The following is a 22,248-nucleotide window of genomic DNA, read 5'->3' on the forward strand; positions in this document are numbered from 1 at the left end:
CCTTACAGTCGTTACAGCCTACGAAACAAGAGCCGAAAATAGAAAATTCCTCGAAGGCACGAGAAGAGAGCGGCCATTTGTTTACTGGGATACAAAAAAAAAAAAAAAAAAAAACCACACAACTCCACACACCGAAAAAGCACAGACTATAAAGCAAAGCACAGACTAAGCATTGCAGGTAACAATCTTCTTTGTCGCCTGCAAATAAAAACAGGCTCAACACCCTGAATTCATCGAAGTCCTCACCCGACAGAATAAACCTTCTACGGGGGATCTATAAAGAGCGGTGGACCTCTTTAGATGCTAATCGGGTTCATAAAGCAGGAAGCCTTCTGGGCGATGCATGATCAGCCATTGTCCCCAGACCTGGGACAGGGCAACACATTACCAGATGCAGATTAAAAATTAAAGAAATTACATATACAAGTGAAGCTTTCATAAAAAAAAAAAAAATAAAAAATAAAAAATTGTAAATTCATTTAAGACTTTTTTGAATGACAAGCCACACGTTTTACAGTAATGCAGAGAGTGATCTTAACAGCCAACTTTCCACACAACACAAGGAATGGAAAAAAAAAAAAAAAAAAAAAAAAACACCACAGGAAACAAGTTTAATCTGAATGGTAGGAAGCAAGCGACCCCGCAGTTACCCCCATATTAAAAAGCTGCTAGCTACCCCAAGCCTCCAGTGAACTGAAGGAGTGACATATGGCCAGTTCTCTAGGTTGCGGAGGAGAAAAAAAAAAAAAAAAAAAAAAAACACCCAAGACCACCGTGTTCTCCAAGCCAGAGGCGCCCCCCCCCCCCCCTTTCACCAACAACCACCCTCCTTGGTTGCAAAGGGGTTAATACACATACCCCCTCGAAGAGTAGGTTTTAATGTAACTTACATTTTTCTGCCGCCAAGGGGAAAAAGTTCCAGGCGTGCATTCTAAGCACCAAATAACCACTAGAAGCAATTTCCTTCCGACGAACTTCAAGCCACAGGGGTTCTGTTTTTTTTGGGGTTTTTTTTTTAAATCGTTAAAAGCCAAAAAAAAAAAAAAACCCACAAAAAAAAAAATCTTGTCCAAGTCTCCAAATATATCCCAGCGACACTCTTGTAGATCCTATGGCAGACGAGGATTCCGCTCAATCAACGCAGGACCAAGAGAAACATCCATCACGGATCCTTAAAATGAAAAAAAATTCCAAAAAATAAAGCGATATTTTGCATCTGGGTGTATATTGTGAACCTCGGCCGTCTCCCGGCACGAGCTGCCACAAATTAAGATTTTTTTTTTTGCTGATCCTAGCAATTATTCACCCCCCTCCTTTCGAAACGAACAGATTTTATTTCCTCTAGGAAAGTTCTTTCCGGGGAAGAAAAAAAAAAAAAAAAAAAAAAAAAAAATTTCAGTTGGGATTATGATCTCAACTTAATGTGGTTGCAGTGCCAAGGGGTGGGGGAAAAGAGAAGAGTTAGAAGGAGGGTAAAGAGTAAGCCAGTTCCTTTTTCAGTCAAAAAAAAAAAAAAAAAAATCCTGGGCTCGGAGACCAACATGTGTCAATTGTAGTGGAGCCACACACTATTTAGCCCCCTTTACCAGAACCTCAAACCCAAAGCTATTCATATTAAAAAAAAAAAAAAAAAAAAAAAAACACAAGTTTAAAGCCAGATATCCATGCAGCCATAAACCATATCCATGCAAATGTACCAAATATATAAAAACATAATCACATGACGAGTGATGACTAAAATGAGAAGCCGGTGGTGCAGATGGGAATGGGGCCCAGCGGCGGTGGCCGGGCTCACTGCCCCGCATAGCCTCCCATCAGCCCCGCATAGCCTCCCATCAGCAGAGCCGGGATATTAATAATCCCTTTATTCTGCATGGAGGGGGAATGGAGCCAGTCACTGACACACAAAAGCCAGAGAGGAGTGAAGCCAGGGAGAGCAATGGGGAGGGGGGATGGGACATGCGGCTCACACACAATGTATCCACAAGTAACAAGGAAATAACAATGAAATGAGTTTTAATGTGGCGGAGCATTACCTAGAGGCAACCCCTTGTTTAGCAAGTGAGAACTTCCCATTGAGGTGTGTGTCCAGCCTTTCTAAAAATGACTGAGATTTGGAAAATTCATCCCAAGCATATGGCCGCCACTTCAATTTTTCCCAGAAGTAAAAAGAGAGACACACACACACACAGGCACACACTGCCCAAATGACTCTCTGCAAGAGTGGGAGAGGCGGGAGGGGAGGAGACAGCCTCTGCAAGAGAAAAAGCTCACGTTTCTAAACTGCTGCAGAGGGAAAGCCAGGCGGGAGGGAGAGGGAAAAAAAAAAAAAAAGTCACAGGATAGAGAGCTGTACAATGGAGAATCTTATTTTGTAGATAAATAAAATTAAGACACTTCACCACATTCCCATTGTAAAAATGCAGGTCCCTGTATTGGGTTAAACTGAGGGATAGAGAGAAAGCTTGGGGGGGGGGGGGGGGGAAATAGAGACAAAGCGGGGGGGGAAATAGAGAGAAAGCGCGGGGGGGGAAATAGAGAGAAAGCGCGGGGGGGGAAATAGAGAGAAAGCGCGGGGGGGGAAATAGAGAGAAAGCGCGGGGGGGGAAATAGAGAGAAAGCGCGGGGGGGTTACAGATAATTGCTGAAGCCTCAGCCTATCCTTCTCTAACAAGTCACGTGACCAAATGCCATTTGTGCAAACTTACTGCAACTTGCTGGCCAGATTACTAGACAGCGCACACATTTACCTCCACGGTGCGATATACAGACTCCCTGGTATACAGTGAATATTGGGATCTAGTCATTACATATCCTAAATCCAATAGCTTCGTGAGGACACACTGTAGTTCTGATAATATATATATATATATATATATATATATATATATATATATATATATATATATATACACACACACACACACACCCACAGCGGCATGGCATCATAGGTGACGGGCCCCACTGAAAACGTTATATTCTAGAGCTGTGGTACCTTAGCGATCATTAGGACAATCGTGGTTATTTAAAAAAAACTTTGTGGAAAATTTCGTTTTTCATTACAAAGTTCTATTTGGAGGATTTTTTTTTTTTGCAGTTCCTTAACCAGCCTTGCAGCTTCCTAATTGGCCGGTGTTTAAATTTGAAGAAGTTTCCAAAAAGACTTAACCCAACAAAACCTGAATTGAAATAAAACACAATATAATTTGATGTTTTAGAGATATATTCATACTGAGTGGGTTCCTTTTGTGGGTCATGGTCTGCACTGGTGGTGGAGAATGGAGATGGGCACCGAAGATAGAAAGTTGACTAGAAAGGCAGAACAAGCACAATCTACTGTGCAGCGCTGCCTTCATTCTAGCAGTCGCCATTATTCTTTACATGCACTACATGTCCCAGCACGCTCCTCGCTGTTCATGCATGAAACCTAAGGGCAGATTTGTGGACAGGATATTTACATTTTAAATTGGATATCCCTTGAATTACTAGTTTCCCACTGACTGCCTCTAAGGAAGATGTCCCGTTTAAGCGGGGGCATATCCAATGGGCAGACCACCTTACAGTGAAAACCTCAAAAGCACCAAAGTAAAATACCCACTATACCTAAAAGGCAACACCCCACCCTCAGATTTCCCAGAAACAAATACGGATTTCCTCACTTTTGGACTCGATATTCTATTTAAGTGTGTTAAAGGATTAAAAAAATAAATAAATAAAAATATAAAATATATTACATATAAAAGGATCATAAGACAGCAGTGACAATAGATGTGGCAGCGCCAAGTGACAGCAACATAAGGAGTATGAGAAGCTGGAGAAATACCAGGGCCTCAAAGGAGAACTGGTGAAGATGTGGAAGGTGAAGGCAACAGTGATTCCAGTGGTGATAGGGGCATTTGGAGCAGTGACCCCTAAGTTGGAAGAATGGCTACAACAGATCCCAGGAGCAACATCTGAGCTCTCTGTCCAGAAAAGCTCAATACTGGGAACAACTAAGATCCTGCACAGAACCCTCAAACTCCCAGGCCTCTGGTAGAGGACCCGAGAATGATGAAGGTGGGGGGGGGGGGGGGGGGGGGGAGATACATGCCTTATTGTTAACATGTTCAGATGAATTGCCCTCTGTAGCCCCAATGCGTTGCTCTATATTGCAGGCTGTAGACTGACCCTTTGACAAAGCTTGGTGCGAAACACCAGTCGGAGCATTTTTCATGGACTAGCGAGACTTCACTGTGCCTCATTATACCCATGCCTGTGGAGTTGGTATGCCAAACCTCCGACTCCTCAGTTTCCATGACACCTACTCCACAGCCCTGATTATATCCCATACTTATGAGCTTATACTCTTAGGCTGGTTTTACACTTGGTGTCTTTGGCAGGCCGTATGGCAAGCTCGATATTTTTTTCACGGCCGCAAATATGGCCCTCACGGCCATACGGGACACAGCCCTCCTAATTTTTTGCAGGCCGATTTTGTGGCCTCATAGATGTTTATTGGCGCTGCAAAAACGGCCAGCAAAAATACGGCAAGTGTCAAACCAGCCTTAGAAGTTATGATCCAAGTTAGATATCAAACTATGCATGAACCTGATGCCTTTACATTGGTATCCATTTCACACTTCATGGTATAGTACTATTCGCCACTTTCATTCTGAACAAGATTTCCAAAATGCATAAACCTCACTCAGCCATAAGCATTGTGTCTTCTACCCTGCTCAAATTAGGGGGAACATCCTAGATATCACCGAATGAAAATATTCAAATTGCAAATGTTATTTTTGGGTTTTATTGATCACAACACATTCCACTATGTATTAAGATTAATATCCCATGGAAATTATGATTTAGAATGATACTCAAAGTGGAAAATCAAGTTACAGGCTGATCCAACTTCAGTGGAAATTCCTCAAGACAAGGAAATTGTGCTGTATAGTGTGTTAGTGTCTGTGGCCTCCATGTGCTTGTATGACCTCCCTACAATGACTGGCCACGCTCCTGATGAGGCAACGGATGTTCTTCGAGGGATCTCCTCCCAAACCTTGATTAAAAGCATCAGAAAATTCCTGCACACAGCCTGGTGAAACGTGATGTTGGTGGATGTAACGAGACATACATTATTGTCCCAGATGTGTGCGATTGGATTCAGGTCCGGGGAACCGGCAGGTCAGTCCATAGCATACATGTCCTCATCATGGAGGAACTGCTGACGCAGGAAGCATAGCATTGTCATATCAGAGGGAACTCGGGGCCAAGTGCATCTGCATATGGTCTCAATGGCTCCAAGGATCTCATCCCGGTACCCAATGGCAGTCAGGGTACCTCCAGCTAGCACATGGAAGGCTATGCAGCCCTCCAAAGAAATGCTTCCCAACACCATTACTGACCCACTGACAAACCGCTTATGGAGGATGTTGCAGGCAGCAAAATGGTCTCCACCACATCTCCAGACTGTTATGTCTGTCACATGTGCTCAGTGTGAACCTCCTCTCATCTGTGAAGAGCACAGGGCGTCAATGTTGAATCTGTCAATCTTGGTGTTCTCTCTCAAATGCCAGTTGCCCTGTATGGTGTTGGGTTCTAAGCACAACACCCACTTGTGGACATTGGGTCCTCATACCACCCTCATGGAGACAGTTTGAGCAGACACATGGGTGCTACTGGCCTGATGGAGGTCATTTTGCATGGCTCTTGCACTGCTCCTCCTTGCACAAAGGAGGAAGTAGAGGTCCTGCTGCTGGGTTGTTGCCCTCCTACAGCCCACTCCATGTGTCTTGGTATACTGGTCTGCTTCCTGGTATCGGATCTATACTCTGGACACTTTGCTGACACAGCTACCCTTCTTGCCACAGTTGACACTGATGTGCCATCCTGGATGAGCTGCACTCTGAGAAAGTTGTGGGTTAAAGACACCGCCTCATGCTACTGTACCTCTAGGGGTGACAGCAATGATAACGCAAAAGTAAACAAAGTAGCCAAAAAGGATAAAAGAGAAATGGTCTTTGGTCAGCCCCTGCAAAAACCATTTTAGAGGTAGTCTTGCCAATTGCTAATCATTTCTCTGTTCCATTTGCACAACAGCAGGAGAAATTGATTTGCAATCAGTGTTGCTTCACAGAAGTGCGATCGACTTGAGTTACATTATGTGTAAGTGTTCCCTTTGTTAAAAATATACACTGCTCAAAAAAAACACTTAAAATAAGTTGAAACAATAAATAAGTGCAAGGCACAAATATATATCTTAACAATGTTTGCTATTTTAATGTGCATTTTTGCCCACCTCCTCTATGCTCATGAGAAATTATATATACAGCTCTAGCAAAAATTGAGACTACTGTACAGCTTTCTTAAATTCACCTTCTCCATTTGTCTGCCAGCCATTCCATTCCAGTGTCAGTTGATTTCCAACCAGAGTACACGTCATTCTACTTAATGTGCTTCTGATTAGGTGATCACCTGAACCAAGTCTTATTTAACGAAGGAAAGTGTAAAAAAAAAAAAGAAACCCTGCTGTGGTGATAACAATCCCACTTCAACAGGACAAGCTGGATGGCAAAACAAGTGCTAGTAATATCCCAAGAGTAATAGGAATGAAAAATAACTTAACCATACCAAAAGGAGTTGAAAAGAAAAGTCTTGCGTGAGGAAAAGAAGGGCTCAATTCTGGCTTTAGTTGCAGACGGATACAGTGAGCGTCATGTTGCCTCCATCCTTAAAAATTTCTAAGATGGCAGTCCATTACAACAAGGTGAAGCAGCAGACATTGGGGACAACAAAGCTACAGACTGGCAGAGGGTGAAAACGACTCCACTGACCATCTTATTCAAGTGTCACTCGGCAACCGCAGGATGACATCAAGTGACCTACAAAAGGAATGTTAAATGGCAGCTGGGGTGAAGTGAACGGCAAGAACAGTTCTTAACAGGCTCCTAGAGGAAGAGCTCAAGTCAAGTAAAGCTAGAAAAAAGCCTTTCATCAATGAGAAGCAAGGGAGAGCCAGGCTGAAGTTTGCCAAAGACCATAAGGATTGGACAATAGAAGACTGGAGTAAGGTAATCTTCTCTGATGAGTCTAATTTTCAGCTTTGCCCAACGCCTGGTTATCTAATGGTTAGATGGAGACCTGGAGAGGCATACAAGGCACAGTGTCTCGCACCCACTGTGAAATTCGGTGGATGATCGGTGATGATCTGGGGATGCTTCAGCAAGGCTGGAATTGGGCAGGTTAATCTTTGTGAAGGATGTATGAATCAAGCTGCATACAAGGTTATCCTGGAAAGACAGTTGATTCCTTCTGCTCAGGCAATGTTCCCCAACTCTGAGGACTGGTTTTTCCAGCAGGACAATGCGCCATGCCACACAGCTAGGTCAATCAATGTCTGGATGAAGGACCACCACATCAAATCCCTGTCATGTCCAGCCCAATCTCCAGACCTGAACCCCATAGAAAACCTCTGGAATGTAATCAGGATGAAGATGGATAATCACATGCCATCAAACAAAGAACTGCTTAAATTTTTTTGTACCAGGAGTGACAGTCACCCAAAAGCAGCAAGAGACTGGTGGAAAGCAGCCAAGATGCATGAAAGCTGTGACTAACAATCATGGCTATTCCACAAAATATTGATTTCTGAACTCTTCCCGAGTTTAAACATTAGTATTGTTGCTTCTAAATGATTATGAACTTGTTTTCTTAGCATTGTTTGAGGTCTGCAAGCACGGCATTTTTTGTTATTTTGACCATTTCTCATTTCCTGAAAGTGAATACAAAAAATTCAAAGTCATGCTGTCAGTAGTTTTTGAATAAAATTTAAATTGCTTTTTTTCTATAAATCTAGCTATAAAGAGAAAAATTAGAAAACTCTGAAAATTTTGCAGTGGTCTCTTAATTTTTGCCAGAGCTGTATATGGCTGTAGAATGAGTTAGCTGAGAATCCATCAGCGAGCTCCTTGTGACAGGGAGTATGCAACTTAAATTTCTGTTGTGGTCTATGGTCCCATTTAATCTGAGAGCAGCTCCGAAAGTTTAACGTAATGTGCAGGTTAAAAAAAAATAAATAAAAAAATAAATAGCTGTGCAACATTTGTAATAAAACCCAACTGCATATTTTAAGGCTTTTTTTTATAGAAGTACCCCGAATGAGGACAACCCCCCAACTTTTTCAAAATAGTAAATTCTTAAAGGAATATTCACTTTAAAATTGACCAATTGAGTGCAATTATGATTTGCATTTGGTTGCAGAGCAGGAAAAAAAAAAAAAAAAAAAAGCATGCAGTCAGGGACACGAAGCAAAGATTTGTCTGATACGTTAGCTGGTGTGGTCAGCTGACTTCAATAACGCAGAACACTGAACTGTATGTGAGAGGTATCTATTAAAGGAACAATCAGGCCTAAATAAAGGCCGAGGACTAGAAGGCCCAATAACGGCTCAGCGCTGCGCCTGGACACTACACCCCAGCCACCCCCACAGAAAAACATGGCCTCCAGGAAGTCAGACATCAATAACTGCATTATGTGGCTCCAAATAAAAGTTTTCAAAGCAGATCTTAATTTTACAGCAGTTCCTGCCGCCAGTAACGGCTTCTCATCCCGGAGCTGAACTCTTAATGCGAGATCAGAACTCCACTATTTATAAAAGGAAATTCTCCAACTAGTTCTGCAGCAATTGACCCTCCAGTCTTATAGATCAGTTAGATCTGACAATCAGGACTCTAGAAAAGTTGGGTGGCTGCTGCCACAAGAGCCTGGGTTCTGGCTAATAATGCAGTAGGAGAAAGTGTTGCAGTCACCAAGTCCACTGTCACGGTTTCACTGCCTACTGTGGCAGAGGACATGGGGAGGGGGGAATTAAAACTAAGTGTAGGGAAAATATGGCCATTTTTAGTTTTTGGGGCATTACTACATGTGAAAAACTCAAGAGGCATTTAAACTTGAGTAAAGCTTCATCAATTGGGGCACCAGGAAATTACTTGGCCCCCAAGGCACTTGGGGGAATTCCTTGTAGGGAACTTGTGGCATTACTGAAAGGTTAAGGGGACACTTAAAGTGACTAATTCCCCCTTTAAGAATTATGCCAATAAGGTCAAGAAGAGGGCACTTTCTATGGCAGTTTTACCATCTAGAGGGCAAAAGAGAAGCATTACACAAGGAGCACAATGGTGGCAACAAGGAGCACAATGGTGGCAACAAGGAGCACAATGGTGGCAACAAGGAGCACAATGGTGGCAACAAGGAGCACAATGGTGGCAACAAGGAGCACTTTTTTGCACCACAGCAGGGGCAGTAATAGTGACAACTATTGCAGAAACTGATGGAGTTTGTGCAAGTTGGAATAGAGCTAGAAATTTTGGAAGTCAAGGGTATCCCATCTTTGCAGATTACTTGTGGATGGAAGAAGTGGTCATGGCAGTTTGGGCTAGGTGGAAAAGTGAAGGAACTGGAGCATCATAGAATCATAGAATCATAGATTCTATGATCATAGAATCATAGAATCGTAGAGTTGGAAGGGACCTCCTGGGCCATCTGGTCCAACCCCCTGCTCAAAGCAGGATTCGCTAAATCATCCCAGTTAGATGTCTGTCCAGCCTCTGTTTGAAGACTTCCATTGAAGGAGAACTCACCACTTCTCGTGGCAGCCTGTTCCACTCATTGATCACTAACTGTCAAAAAGTTTTTTCTAATATCTAATCTGTGTCTCCTCCCATTCAGCTTCATCCCATTGCTTCTAGTCTTTCCTTGTGCAAATGAGAATAAAGTTGATCCTTCTACAATGTGACAGCCCTTTAGATATTTGTAGACAGCTATTAAGTCTCCTCTCAGTCTTCTCTTTTGCAAACTAAACATTCCCAAATCCTGCAACCTTTCCTCATAAGACAGGGTTTGCAGACCGGTCACCATTCTGGTCGCTCTTTTCTGAACTTGCTCCAGTTTGTTGATGTCTTTTTTAAAATGTGGTGCCCAAAATTGGACACAATATTCCAGATGAGGTCTGACCAAAGAGGAGTAGAGGGAAATAATTACTTCACGTGATCTAGACTGTATGCTTCTGTTAATACATCCTAGAATTGCATTTGCCTTTTTTGCTGCTGCATCACACTGTTGACTCATATTCAGTCTGCGATCTATTAGTATACCCAAGTCTTTTTCACATGTGCTGTCACTTAGCCCTATTCCTCCCATTCTATATATGCTTTTTTCATTTTTATTGCCCAGATGTAGTACTTTGCATTTCTCCCTGTTAAAAACCATTCTGTTAGTTGCTGCCCACTTCTCCAGTTTATTTAAATCTTTTTGAATCCTCTCTCTCTCTTCTCTAGTATTAGCTATCCCTCCTAGCTTTGTGTCATCAGCAAATTTAATCAGTTTACCCTCAATTCCTTCATCTAAATCGTTGATAAAGATGTTGAACAATACAGGGCCCAGGACAGAGCCCTGTGGTACCCCACTTGAGACATTCTTCCAACTGGATGTGCAGCCATTTACGACCACTCTTTGGGTCCGATCACTAAGCCAGTTATGAATCCACCTAACAGTTGCCTTGTCCATTCCATACTTAGTCATTTTTTCAATAAGGATTGTATGAGAGACTTTGTCAAATGCTTTGCTGAAGTCAAGATATACTATATCTACAGCATTTCCTTGATCCACCCAATCAGTAATACCATCATAGAAGGAAATTAAATTTGTATCTGTATACATTGCTGCGCTACAGTCTAGCGCTATCCAGTCACCATATGGCGAGATCAGTCTTTATATAGCAACTTCTCAAATCGCAGAGTGGTTATCGGCCGAGGTGTCCACTATAGTTAGGATGCTCACATCCATAGTTGTAGACAGATACCCGAGTTGCCAACAAACCTGGGTATTTGTCCCACCTCCTGGAGGTAAACCCTTAACATCCAGCCAGATTACTGCTAGTGTAGCTCTCCTGTGCAGGACCTTCTAGTGACACCCTCCCCCACAGCGCACCATGTAGAGCCCAACTAAAATAGTGCCTCAGCGCACAAATCCAAGCTATATAGCCCCATGACTATGCTGCACCTGGTTTCTACACTGTACAGTCAAACTCCCTGCGGACATCACACCCTACACATTGTATAGTGGGCGGTGTACACAGAGGAGCAAGACCACCCACACTTTGTGCATGCCAGCACAGTGTGCACAACAGGGCCCTGGCAGTGTCAGTGCGTATGTACACAAGTGCAGACAGTGCTCACTCTGGGAAGCAGGAAAGCCCTCAACATGCAAAACTAGGGGGTGTAATGGTGCAAAGACCCCCTCATCAGCATGGCAATTAATGGTACATTTAATAACCATTATAGCATGGTACTCTGGATTTTGGGGGGGAAGGGAATGACATACTACCTTTAAGTCACAGTATTGCGGAAGTATTTGAGTACACAAAGATACATATTATAGACAATTTACTTCTTCCTGTTGGCATTGGACAGGAATGGCTTGGCTCACCATCACAGTCTTCCATGATAGGGTGATGTCATGGTCTGTAAGCCAACATTCATGGGTCGATTATAGGTAAAGCCTCAATATTGCCAACATTGGGCCTGACCTATAATGGACCGTAAAAGATATGGCCTTTGCACCAGAGACTGGAGTAAAGGTACTGTCACACTTAGCGATGCACCAGCGATATGACGCGGTCAGGATCGCTGGTGCATCACTAAGTGGTCGCTAGTGAGCTGCCACACAGGCAGATCTCACCAGCGGCATCGCTGGGGTCGGGGGTCGCTAATTACCTGTCACACTAGGCGATCCTGACGTCCTCCCGCCCGGCTCCACGCTAGTCTCTCCACAGGAAGCTGACGAGAAACGGTCCAGGACGTTCTCGCGCGATCAGCAATAACCAGCGGGGGAGCGGGTCGTAGGCAGGTATCACAGCGATATCGCTAGCGATATTGCTATAACGTCACAAGTTATAGCGATATTGCTTAGTGTGACAGGCCCTCAACTCCGCAGCTCCTTCCGTGTTACCTCTGGTCTGTGCTGACTGATTAATGCCCTCCTTGTCCAGGATAAGCGTTTTGGTGGCTGCCCTCTTGGCAGGTTTGTTGTGGTACCATGTTCTGATGGTGCTACAGGAGATCAGATTAATATCCCAATCTTTTATTGTAACCCAACCCTGACATGCTTGGAGATCTTAATCCTCATGGCGCTTGGCTAGTGGGGCGATCACCTTAATCTTCATGGCGCTTGGTTAGTGGGGCCTCTTGCTAATGGTGTTGCAGCCTCTGTGGCTTTTCAAAAGAAGGTAAAGTGAAAATAATGACAGCCACGTGACACTTAGATTGCACACAGGGGGATGTCCTGTCACCAAGCATGCGACTTACAAGGTAATTGATGGCATTAGAAATTTGTCTTTAGTGGCTTCTTACAAAAAAAAAAAAAAAAAAAAAAAAAAAGATATATAATAGAACTACACTTACCGGTAGTTGGGTTTCTAAGACCCTCCACGACAGCACATACGAAGTTGCCTCCCCATCCTGATTAGGGACAGGAAACAAGAGGTTAAATAGCCCTCCCCTTCCTCTAATCCCCAGTGTTTTCCAAGGACCACAGAGTGAATGCTTGAAATATTTATTCACATAAGTCACTTAAACAAAATTTGCTGGGGGGGGGGGTAATTACCCGTGCTGTCGTGGAGGGTCCTAGAAACCCAACAACCAGTAAGTGTAGTCCTATTTTCTCTAATCCCCTCCATGACAGCACATAGGAGGTATACCAAAGGATAATGGTTTAGGGAGGGACCACGGCTTGCAGGACTTTCCTGCCAAAGGCTAGATCTCGTACTGACATAAGATCTAAGGCTACTTTCACACATCAGTTTTTTGCTGTCAGGCATGATCCGGCTTTTTTTTTTTTTTTTTTTTTTTTTTAGAAAAAACGGATCCGGCATAAATTGGAGAACTGTAGAAACGGATTCGTTTTTTTGCTGGATCCGTCTCTGTTCCTGGAGGCTGGCCAATTGGATCTGAGCATGCGCAGACTTAAAAAAAACGGATCCGGTTGCTGGATCCGTCTTTTTCTGGATCCGGCGCCCATAGACTTTCATCGTAGCAAAAAGCTGGAAGCGCCGGATCCGGCGCTTCCGGCTTTTTTGCCGGAGACAAAGAACGTTACAGTAGACGTTTTTTCAAGACGCCGGAATGAGACAAGTTGCCGGATCCGGCAAAAAACGGATGAAACGCAATGCCATCCGGCACGATCCGGCGCTAATGCAAGTCAATGGGGAAAAACCGGATCCGGCATTGCATTTTGCCGGATCCGTTTTTTCCAAAAAAAAAAAGCCGGATCGCGCCTGAAGGCAAAAAACTGATGTGTGAAAGAGGCCTAATCTATAATGCCTCGTGAAGGTATGGACTGAAGACCAGGTCGCGGCCTTGCAGATCTGCTCAATGAATGCATCAGCTTTTTCTGCCCAGGAGATGGAGACAGTTCTGGTGAAGTGGGCTTTCAGGGATACCGGAGGAGGTAGATCCTGGCTTTTATAAGCAGCCGTTATCGCTTTTTGATCCAGTTAGCTAAGGAGCTTTTGGACGCTTTCTTCCCCTTGTTTGGTCTGCCATACTGAACAAAGATTCTGATATTTCCTCCAAAGTTTTGTCTCTTCCAAATAGGTCAGAACTGCCCGCCGGACATCCAGTGAATGGAATCCTCTCTCGTCCCTTGGGCCATCACAGAAGGAGCGCAGTATTATTTCCTGGGATCTGTGGAAATCTGAAGACACTTGCCACAAAGGAAGGGTCTAGCCGAAAAATTAGCCCATCGTCCAGAATTTTTAGATAGGGTTCTCTAATGGACTGAGCCTGAATTTCTCCCACTCTCCTTGCCGTTTGTAAGGGCTACGAGTAGTGCTGTTTTCCAGGATAGTTTATCTGGGCCTGGTCGATAGGTTCAAATGGAGGGTTTGTTAGACCCTTTAGTACAATATTCAGGTCCCATGTTGTATTTATTTGGATGGATTCTGGAAGCTGCCGACAAACTTCCTGATCCATCGATGCTCTGCCAGGCTTTGATCAAAGCTAGAACTTAGGGCTGATATTTGTACCTTTGAGGTGCTTGGTTTCAGACCCTTGGATAACCCGTCCTGTAAGAAGTCTAGGATCTTTGACACATTGGGGTGGAAGGGATCTATGGGAGTGGATCCGTACCATGCGGAAAAGGTTATCCATATTTTGGAATATATGGCATTTGTGATAGGTTTCCTACTTTTTTGAAGTGTAGCCATTACTGCATCTGAGAAGCCTCTGGCTTTCAGAATTGTGGTTTCAGAAACCAGGCTGCCAAGCTTAGGCTGTGGGGAGCCAGGTGAAGGATGGGACCTTGATGTAGAAGGTCACGGTCTGTGGGCAGGATCAGGGGACCCTCTGAGTTCATCAGTTTTAGGGCTCCAAACCAGCTCCTTTTTGGCCAGAGAGGGGCGATCAGGATAGTGTTGACCCCGTCTGTCCTGACCTTTTGCAGAGTTCTTGGTATTAGGGGAATCGGCGGAAAGGCGTATGCCAGTCCGAAGTTCCACGGGTGAGCGAAGGAGTCTACTCTTGAGTGTTTCTCGTTCGGCCCTATGGAGAAGTAATGCTTTGTTTTGGCATTTTCCCGGCTCGCAAATAGGTCTACCTCTGGGAGACTCCATTTTTTGGTTAAGGTATGGAATACTCTGGCGTTGAGGCTCCATCACCCTGGATCTAAGTCTGTCCTGCTTAGGAAGTCTGCCTCGGTGTTTGTCGGATCCTTTTAGGTAGAGACCAGAAAAAGGGACTGGAGATTGTGTTCTGCCCAGCTGAATATCCATGCCGAAACATTTTGCAGACTTCCGTATTTTGTGCTGCCCTGATGACGTAGATGGGCCACAGTGGTCATATTGGAGTAAATTCGAACATGGATTTCCTGGACTATGTTTCTGCTGCCTTTAGGGCTTCTTCTACCGCTCTCAGTTCTCTGTAGTTTGAAGATTGTTTTTCCATGTCTCTGGGCCAGGGTCCCTGGAAGATTCCCTAAGATGATACTGCTCCCCAGCCGCGTTTGCTGGCATCTGTTGTGATTGATTCATGGGATCTTGTATCCAGGGTGTCCCTTTCGCTAGATTTCCCTAGCTGAGCCACCAGTTGAGAGACAGCTTTACGTGCTGGGGTAGGGAGATTCTCATATTGAGGGTCTCTGGGTCTTTGTTCTAGCGGGAAAGGATATATCGCTGGAGTATCCTTGAGTGGGCCTGGGCCCAGGGGACCGCTTGGATGCACGAAGTCATTGACCCCAATGTTGACATGGCAAACCTTATGGTCACCGTTTTCTTACTTTTTAGAGTCCGAACTTTTCATCTCACACCCACCTGCTTGGTGGACAGAAGAAAAGATATTTGGTTGTGGGAATCCAGGAGTATTCCTAGAAAGATCTTCCTGGCTGAGGGATTCAGGTCTGATTTCTCCATGTTTACCTTCCAATCCCGGGACGTCAGGGTCTGCAGGACTGTTTGTAGGTGTGGTCTTAGAATGGTGTTGGAGGGAGCCAAGACCAGGAGGTCGTCTAAGTAAGGGACGACATATATCCTTCCCTCTGAGGAATCCTACCACTTCTGCCATTATCTTTGTAAATGTTCGGGGTGCCGAAGAGATGCCGAAAGGTAGAACTCTGAATTGGAAGTGGTGTACTTCCGTGTCTAGAGTGACTGCGAACCTTAGATATTGCGAATAGGATGGATGGATGGATTGGAACGTGGCAATAGGCCTCTTGGAGATCTATGGTGGCCATGGCAAAGTCTCATCCAATCAGTGGTATCGTAGTCTTTATTGATTCCATCTTGAAGCGTTGGTAGCGGACGTATTGGTTTAGCTTCTTCAGGTTGATGACCCGGTATTTCCAACTTGGCTTTTTTACTAAAAACAGTCATGAGTAGTGGCCCTGACCTTGTTCCAGTTCTGGGACTGGAGAAATTACTGCTGATGATAGCATCTTTTGGAGCTCGCCGTGTAGAATCTTTTGCAGTTTTGCTGACGGAAGATGTGTAACTTCCAAGTTTTGTGGGGGACTGGAGGAAAATTCTATTTTTTCTCCCCATCTGACCGAGTCCAGGATTTTTTGGTTCGTTGCCTCCTGCCAGCTCTGGAAGTAATCTGCAATTCTGCCCCCTACTTGCTTGGCGTGATTTTTTGTCTGTCTGAACGGGAATCGTGAAAAATATTCCTGTCTCTTCCACCTTTTGGGTAGCTCCAATGTCCAGTTTTCCCTTTACCCCTGTATTGCAGGGTTTGAGTCTGGGGTGGATGATGGGGTTTCTTCTTTGGTGGTTTCAGCTCAGGAAGGTTTTTCTTCTTGTCGGTCACCTTCTCTAATAGTTCGTCCAATGCCAGCCCAAATACTTATTTGCCCTTGAATGGGATAGAGCATAACTGATTTTGATAGGATATCCCCACTCCACATTTTTAGCCATAGGGCTCTTCGAGTGGTGTTAGAGAGCACGGACGTTCTTGCCGCTATACGGACTGACTCCACCGAGGAGTCTGCTACAAAGGAGGCTGCCTTCTGTAGAAGTGGTAGAGAGGCTAGGAGATCTTCCTTCAAAGTTCCCCTTTTTATATGGTCTCCTAGCTGCTGAAGCCAGAGGTACAGGGTCCTGGTTACACAGGCCGATGCAACATTTGCTTTCAAGGAAGTCGCTGAGGCTTCCCAGTACTCTCTCAATAGGCTATCCATCTTTCGGTCCAGCGGGTCTTTCAGCTGTGAGGAGTCCTCAAAGGGTAGCGTAGTCTTTTTAGCTACTCTGGCTACCTGGATATCCACTTTTGGAATCTCAGTCCAAGGTTTCGCGGCTTCTTCGTCCAGGTGAAATCAATCCTTCATTTCGCCCGAGATACTTAGCTTCTTTTCCGGGAGTTCCCATTCTTCAGGATTAGACTCTGGATACCATGGATAGGGAAAACCATTTTCTTCCTGGATTTCAGGCCGCCAAATAGGCCACCCTGCTCAGTGCAGGATGACCTCTCTTCTTCTACTCCCATTGTGATTTTGACTGCTGAGTGTAGTTCGTCCATATCGTCTGAGGAAAAGAACCACTTATCTTCTGACTGGACAGGGGTTAGTTCACCCTCTTCCCTCCAGTCCGCCAAAACCGATGATTCGGGTTCTGAATCTGAGATGTCCTCAGGGGCGTATTTCCTCTTCCTTAAGGTTGAGGCCCCCCCCCCCCCCCCCCCCCGGATGACTGGGAGAAGGTAGACAGGGACGACTGGATTTCCTGTCGCATCATCCCTCTTAATTCCTCTATCAGGGATGGTTGTTCCTCCCGTGCGATTTTTGCCGTGCACTGCTGGCACAATGTCTTTTTATAATCAGAGGAGAGTTTTTCCTACAGATGGCGCATTTTCGGCTTGTATGTTTTTCTTCCATTTTTGGTGTAGGATCCTTGTCTCCCTGAAAGAGAGAAGGAGGGGGGCCCCTAAGAATGGGTCCTAAACCAAAAAGGTATATACCCTTTTCCAAGTATACTCACTGGGCCAGGGTTTGAGCTGGGCTCTGCAGACAGCTTTCAGGGAAGGCCCATCCATCATGCAGACGTTTGTCCTACCTTATGGCGTCTTCCATCAGGGTCCTTAAATAGGAACCCAGATCCAGCTTCCTTTCCCTCATCCAATCGGATGAGATCGTTCCCCCCTCAAGTTCCTGGCGCCCTTTTCCTTTTTAAATTTCTCGGCAAAATGGCAGTGCGTTCCACTGTGGAATGCAAGGAGGAAGCGACGTCGCGTCTCCGGGCCTCGTGGTACGCGTCACTTCCAGGGCATGTCGCTCAGGAGAGACAGGCATGCGGCGCGTGGGGGGAGCGAATACTGGGCTGGGGAGCTACGGGAGGCCCCCAGCCCCACTCACCATCCAGTGTTGCCAAAGCACCGGAGGATGGTGCGGGTCCCGCCAGCGGCGAGAGCAGGAATGAGTAGGAAGGTGCAGGACGATCAACCCCTGCTGCCCGGCTCATGGTAAGGAGAACCCCGGGATGTCGCCGGCCCCATCCACAGAGCACATAGCACCTCTTCATTCCTGTGAATAAATGTACATGACATTTTTTATACCATAAATTTAATTCCTTTATTTTTCTTTTAGACTAGTGCTGATGCATCACACAAAATCGATTACAAAAAAGTAAGACTCCGGTTTGTGGATTTCTCCACCTGGTTGGGACTTTGTAAATTATTGACCAAACAGCTCCCCAACCTACTGAGCGGAGGACTACACTGTTGTAAAGATTATTTAACTACTACGGTACCTGGGCTGCACCTATGGAAATAAAGAATTTGATTGTTTAAACACAAGTCATTACTACACCAACACGTTTCAAACACCAGACTGGAGCCTTTTCGCAAAGAAAAAAAAAAAAAAAATTTCACTTTGTAAAAAGGTTCTAGTCTGGTATCGAAATGTGTTTGTGTAGTAAAAACCTTCATTTTATATCGAAGATTCTTACATTTTCACAAGCACAGCCCAGGTACCATGACCTTTCCACTAAAGCAAAATGCAGCATGGAATTTTTACTCCAACCACAGATTCTAAGACTCTAATGGGGGGGGAATGGTGTCCACACAACCACCCCCAGGTGAGCACTACCACCACTCAGCCTCATTTCTCTTGCAGAATTGCCTTAGTGTCCTCCTGTCCCAACCAGATCTCAGCAATGAAGTCAGTGACTCCACCGGGACATCTGAGCGCAGAAGAGGGACCAGGACGTGGATTTAGCCCAACAATGGGATCAGTTGAGCGCTCTGTCAATTTCATCGCAAGGTGTAGTAGCGACTCCAGCTGATTATAATCTCTGAAGGAACGGCCAAAAGGTATCGCCGGTATCACATGCAAATCCAACGTTACTTAGAAAAAAAAATAAATTTTAATGTACACATAACGTTCTCTAGTCATCAAGTCTGACAACCACCCAAAAGGTTATATATACGCATATCATATCAGACATCCATCGGGCATGTTTGTTGCCATAGTGACATTTTCATGTCCAAGCAGTTATATTTAACCTAAACATTAATTAGCGCACATGACCTTGGAGGCCGAGAGCCATTATTCACATTTTAGCATAATGGAGGGATGCTCCCCAAAACCACATGCTGATAAAATCGCCTATAAGACGCTCAGAATGTGCTGGTCCAAAACGCGTCGTCAATAATGAGGGGGTCATTTATAAGTAGACTGAATGGAGATGTCCATCAGGCAGAGTCACTCAACGATCGATGTTCCTGCGTTTGTCATTGTAAGGAAACAATACCATGCAAAATGTTTGCAAGAACAGAAAGAAAAACAAAATAAAGATTTACATGATGTGGCAGCCCTTTTGTGCAAGTACACCGAGAACAACTGATGCTGACATGAAGGCAAAGTCAGGGATTTGGGAGGACAAGTCAAGTGTGAGTAACCTATTATACCAAATTTTATTATTTTATTATAATACAAAAGGGGAACAGCCATTAAAGGGGTTGTCCAGGCCTGGGATTTAAGTCCGCTGTCAATATGTGCAACTGCTGACTTCTGAACCCACATAGAATCTTCACTATGCTACCATCATTTGCACACGTGCCGACTAGACGTGACCGACTTTGCTCAAAACAAGTGAATAAGCGTGATGTCTGAAGTATGCAAGAATGACTGCAGACTTTACCTACCAAACAGTCGTACTGCTAGACACACACCATGCAGTACTGCTATCAGACCTACCTGAAACGCGCGTCAGGGCTCTGATGCACACAGCACTTTATGGGTAAGAGTATATCACTGGTTTCTTATGTTGTCAATTTCTTCACAGCAGCTTGTCTGTGCACTATGATGTGACATTTCTCAGTTCATGCATGACTACTTTGTTACATGGGACTTGTGTTTACACCAATTACACAGCACCTGGGAGCACCATCTAATAGACACATGCTACTGCACAGTTGTATACACTACATACACCTTTGTCAATGATTGTCAATTCTGACCAATATGTAACTAGCCTTTACACTTCTATCCTCTACATTATTGTACTGCCCTTATATAACATCTATTGTCTGACAGGAGACTGACCCTTCAGTTTCGCACCTTGCACGCTGGGCTAGTCCCAAACATCAACTCTCCCTACAGTCAGGCAACACACCATCAACATTAACAGTTCAGGTTAAATAGTAATACACTTGTCCTTAAAGGAGAAACGTGGGTGATATGTCCATCTTACTACACATACAAAAAAAAAAAAAATAAAAACAAGGTAGTTCTAGTTCAACAAGGTGTCTCTTGCACTGAGATTTTAAAACCAGACTGGCACCTTACAACGCGCTGTTCAAGCAGTCTTAAAGAGAAAATCAAGAAATTGGAAACACTGAGGACTAGACAGTGGTCAGCTAAGGAAGTTTAGTACATCATGATTACTTCCCTTTGAAATCAGAAGATGTCCAGCAGTGCCATCAGCTCAGAACAGGCAGAAAGAAAAAAAGGGACCCAGCTACACCACTTCTGGCAATATGTGGCTAGAGTCACATCTTCTACATAAAAGCAAGTTCAGGTGATGCAAATCTGGCAACATAGTAACTGGGGTGCTGAATAAAATTTATAGCATCTACTGTAGCCAACAGAGAAGCATAGAGAAGGGTCCCACAAGTTTGAGGTTAGGTTACATTTCAACAAATCAAGTTGGGCGATTTGATAAAGATTAAATGGCGTCCTCGGTGTATAGAAGGCACATAATTAAACCACAAAAACCATCAAGGAGGAGTCTGATTGGGGTCAATATTCTGTAGCTGAATAACTTTTGAACCAGCATCATTAAGAATAATCTTCAGCATAAAGAACAAGGAGTCCTGAAAGTGATGGTCCGGTCCCCACAGAGCCCTGATCTCACACCATCCAGTCTGTATAGGATTAAATGGAGAGAGAAGAATCTAAACCAATGACATCCATAGAAGATGATCTTGGGTCAGTTGTCCAAATTGTTTGGAAAAAACTCCCTGCAGAGTTTTCTTTTAAAGGAAACATGTGCAAGCGACAAGTGACTAGAAAAATTGTAGGCAAAGACTACAATTGGATTTAAATAACGCAACCAAATGAAAGAGGGAAAGTGAATGAACTTTAACTTGGTCTGCAACATCATGTCCTCCCTCTGAGGCCGGTTTCACATTTGCGCTTCAGGGCGCAGTGACGGCCGCCACTAAGCCCCGCCCCCTGCCGCGCCTCCGCCGGTAGCATGACGCTGCATTTGTCCCCTATCTTTATCACTGAGGACGCAGGCCGTGTGCAGTATGCATTTTTGCGGCGCCTGCGTCCTTTTGACGGTGCGCCGACCAGCGCCAAACGCAACCTGTTGCAATTTGGTTGCGCTCGGCGCACAGTCAAAAGGACGCAGGCACCGACAAACGCATACTGCGCACGGCCTGCGTCCTCAGTGATAAAGATAGGGGACGCATGCAGCATCAATGCGCCCGGAGGCGGAGCTACCGGCGGAGGCGCGGCAGGGGGCGGGGCTTAGCGGCAGCCATGCGCAGGCCGTCGCTGCGCCCTGAAGCGCAAATGTGAAACCGGCCTAACTGAAACGGTCAAAAAGAGATTTGTATAGCACCATTAATTCCATGGTGCTGTACTTGGGAAGGGGTTACATACAAATTACAGCCATCACTTACACTCCCCTCCACTGACTTACCTATGCCAGAAATTGTAATTTCAGTTTGTGGTTCTACCATTACTCCCCAGCAACATGCCCACTGTCTTGGGATCACTGAATTCAGATCTTTCATCCCCCACCCAGTGCGCAGGAGCTGCGACGGGAAGGGGGGGGGGGGTTAAACGACGTCACTGTTAGAAGATGGGAGGCGCCAGACCGTGACACCCATTGGACAAAACTGGACCGACCCTGGGCGAGTATAGTTTAACTCGTTTTTCTTATCTTTCAGGTTACATCAGGGGCTTATCTACAGCATTACAGAATGCTGTAGATAAGCCCCTGATGGCGGTGCCGGTAGCTGACGGCGAAAAATAGGGTGACAGATTCCGTTTGAGACTATAAAGCCGATAAGTAATTGAAGCCATTTGGGAATATTCCTTTAAATAGAAAAATAAAGATTGGGGCCAATCCTTTTGGGCAGGGTTCCCAACCTGCAGTTCAGGAGCCACATATGGCTCGTGGGCTCATGAATTGAAGAGTGCATCTGAAAATGGAGAATTTTGTGAGCAGATCTGGATGCACATATACTGCTCTTAGGGGTTTTGAGATAAAGTATGGTA

The 22,248-nt window shown here is 44.8% G+C and overlaps 1 protein-coding gene across 10 annotated transcripts in view; it reads right to left on the minus strand.

Annotated features, from left to right (window-relative positions):
- The window catches only part of CTBP1 (C-terminal binding protein 1), a 287,700-nt gene that overhangs the window by 55,298 nt on the left and 210,154 nt on the right, over positions 1-22,248 (minus strand). The window contains exon 1 of one of the 10 annotated variants that reach the window (XM_073574413.1): positions 2,037-2,173. The exons of 8 other annotated variants lie outside the window; for them this stretch is intronic. In XM_073574413.1, the coding sequence (XP_073430514.1) occupies positions 2,037-2,076 (40 nt within the window). In that variant the 5' untranslated portion in view covers positions 2,077-2,173. Of the gene's footprint in view, positions 1-890; positions 946-2,036; positions 2,174-22,248 lie in introns of those variants that run through there. One more of the 10 variants, XM_073574414.1, reaches the window with a different exon arrangement.

The sequence above is a fragment of the Dendrobates tinctorius genome, unplaced genomic scaffold, assembly GCF_039654945.1.
Source record: "Dendrobates tinctorius isolate UK_male_01 unplaced genomic scaffold, ASM3965494v1 ptg000039l, whole genome shotgun sequence".
NCBI lineage: Eukaryota > Metazoa > Chordata > Amphibia > Anura > Dendrobatidae > Dendrobates > Dendrobates tinctorius.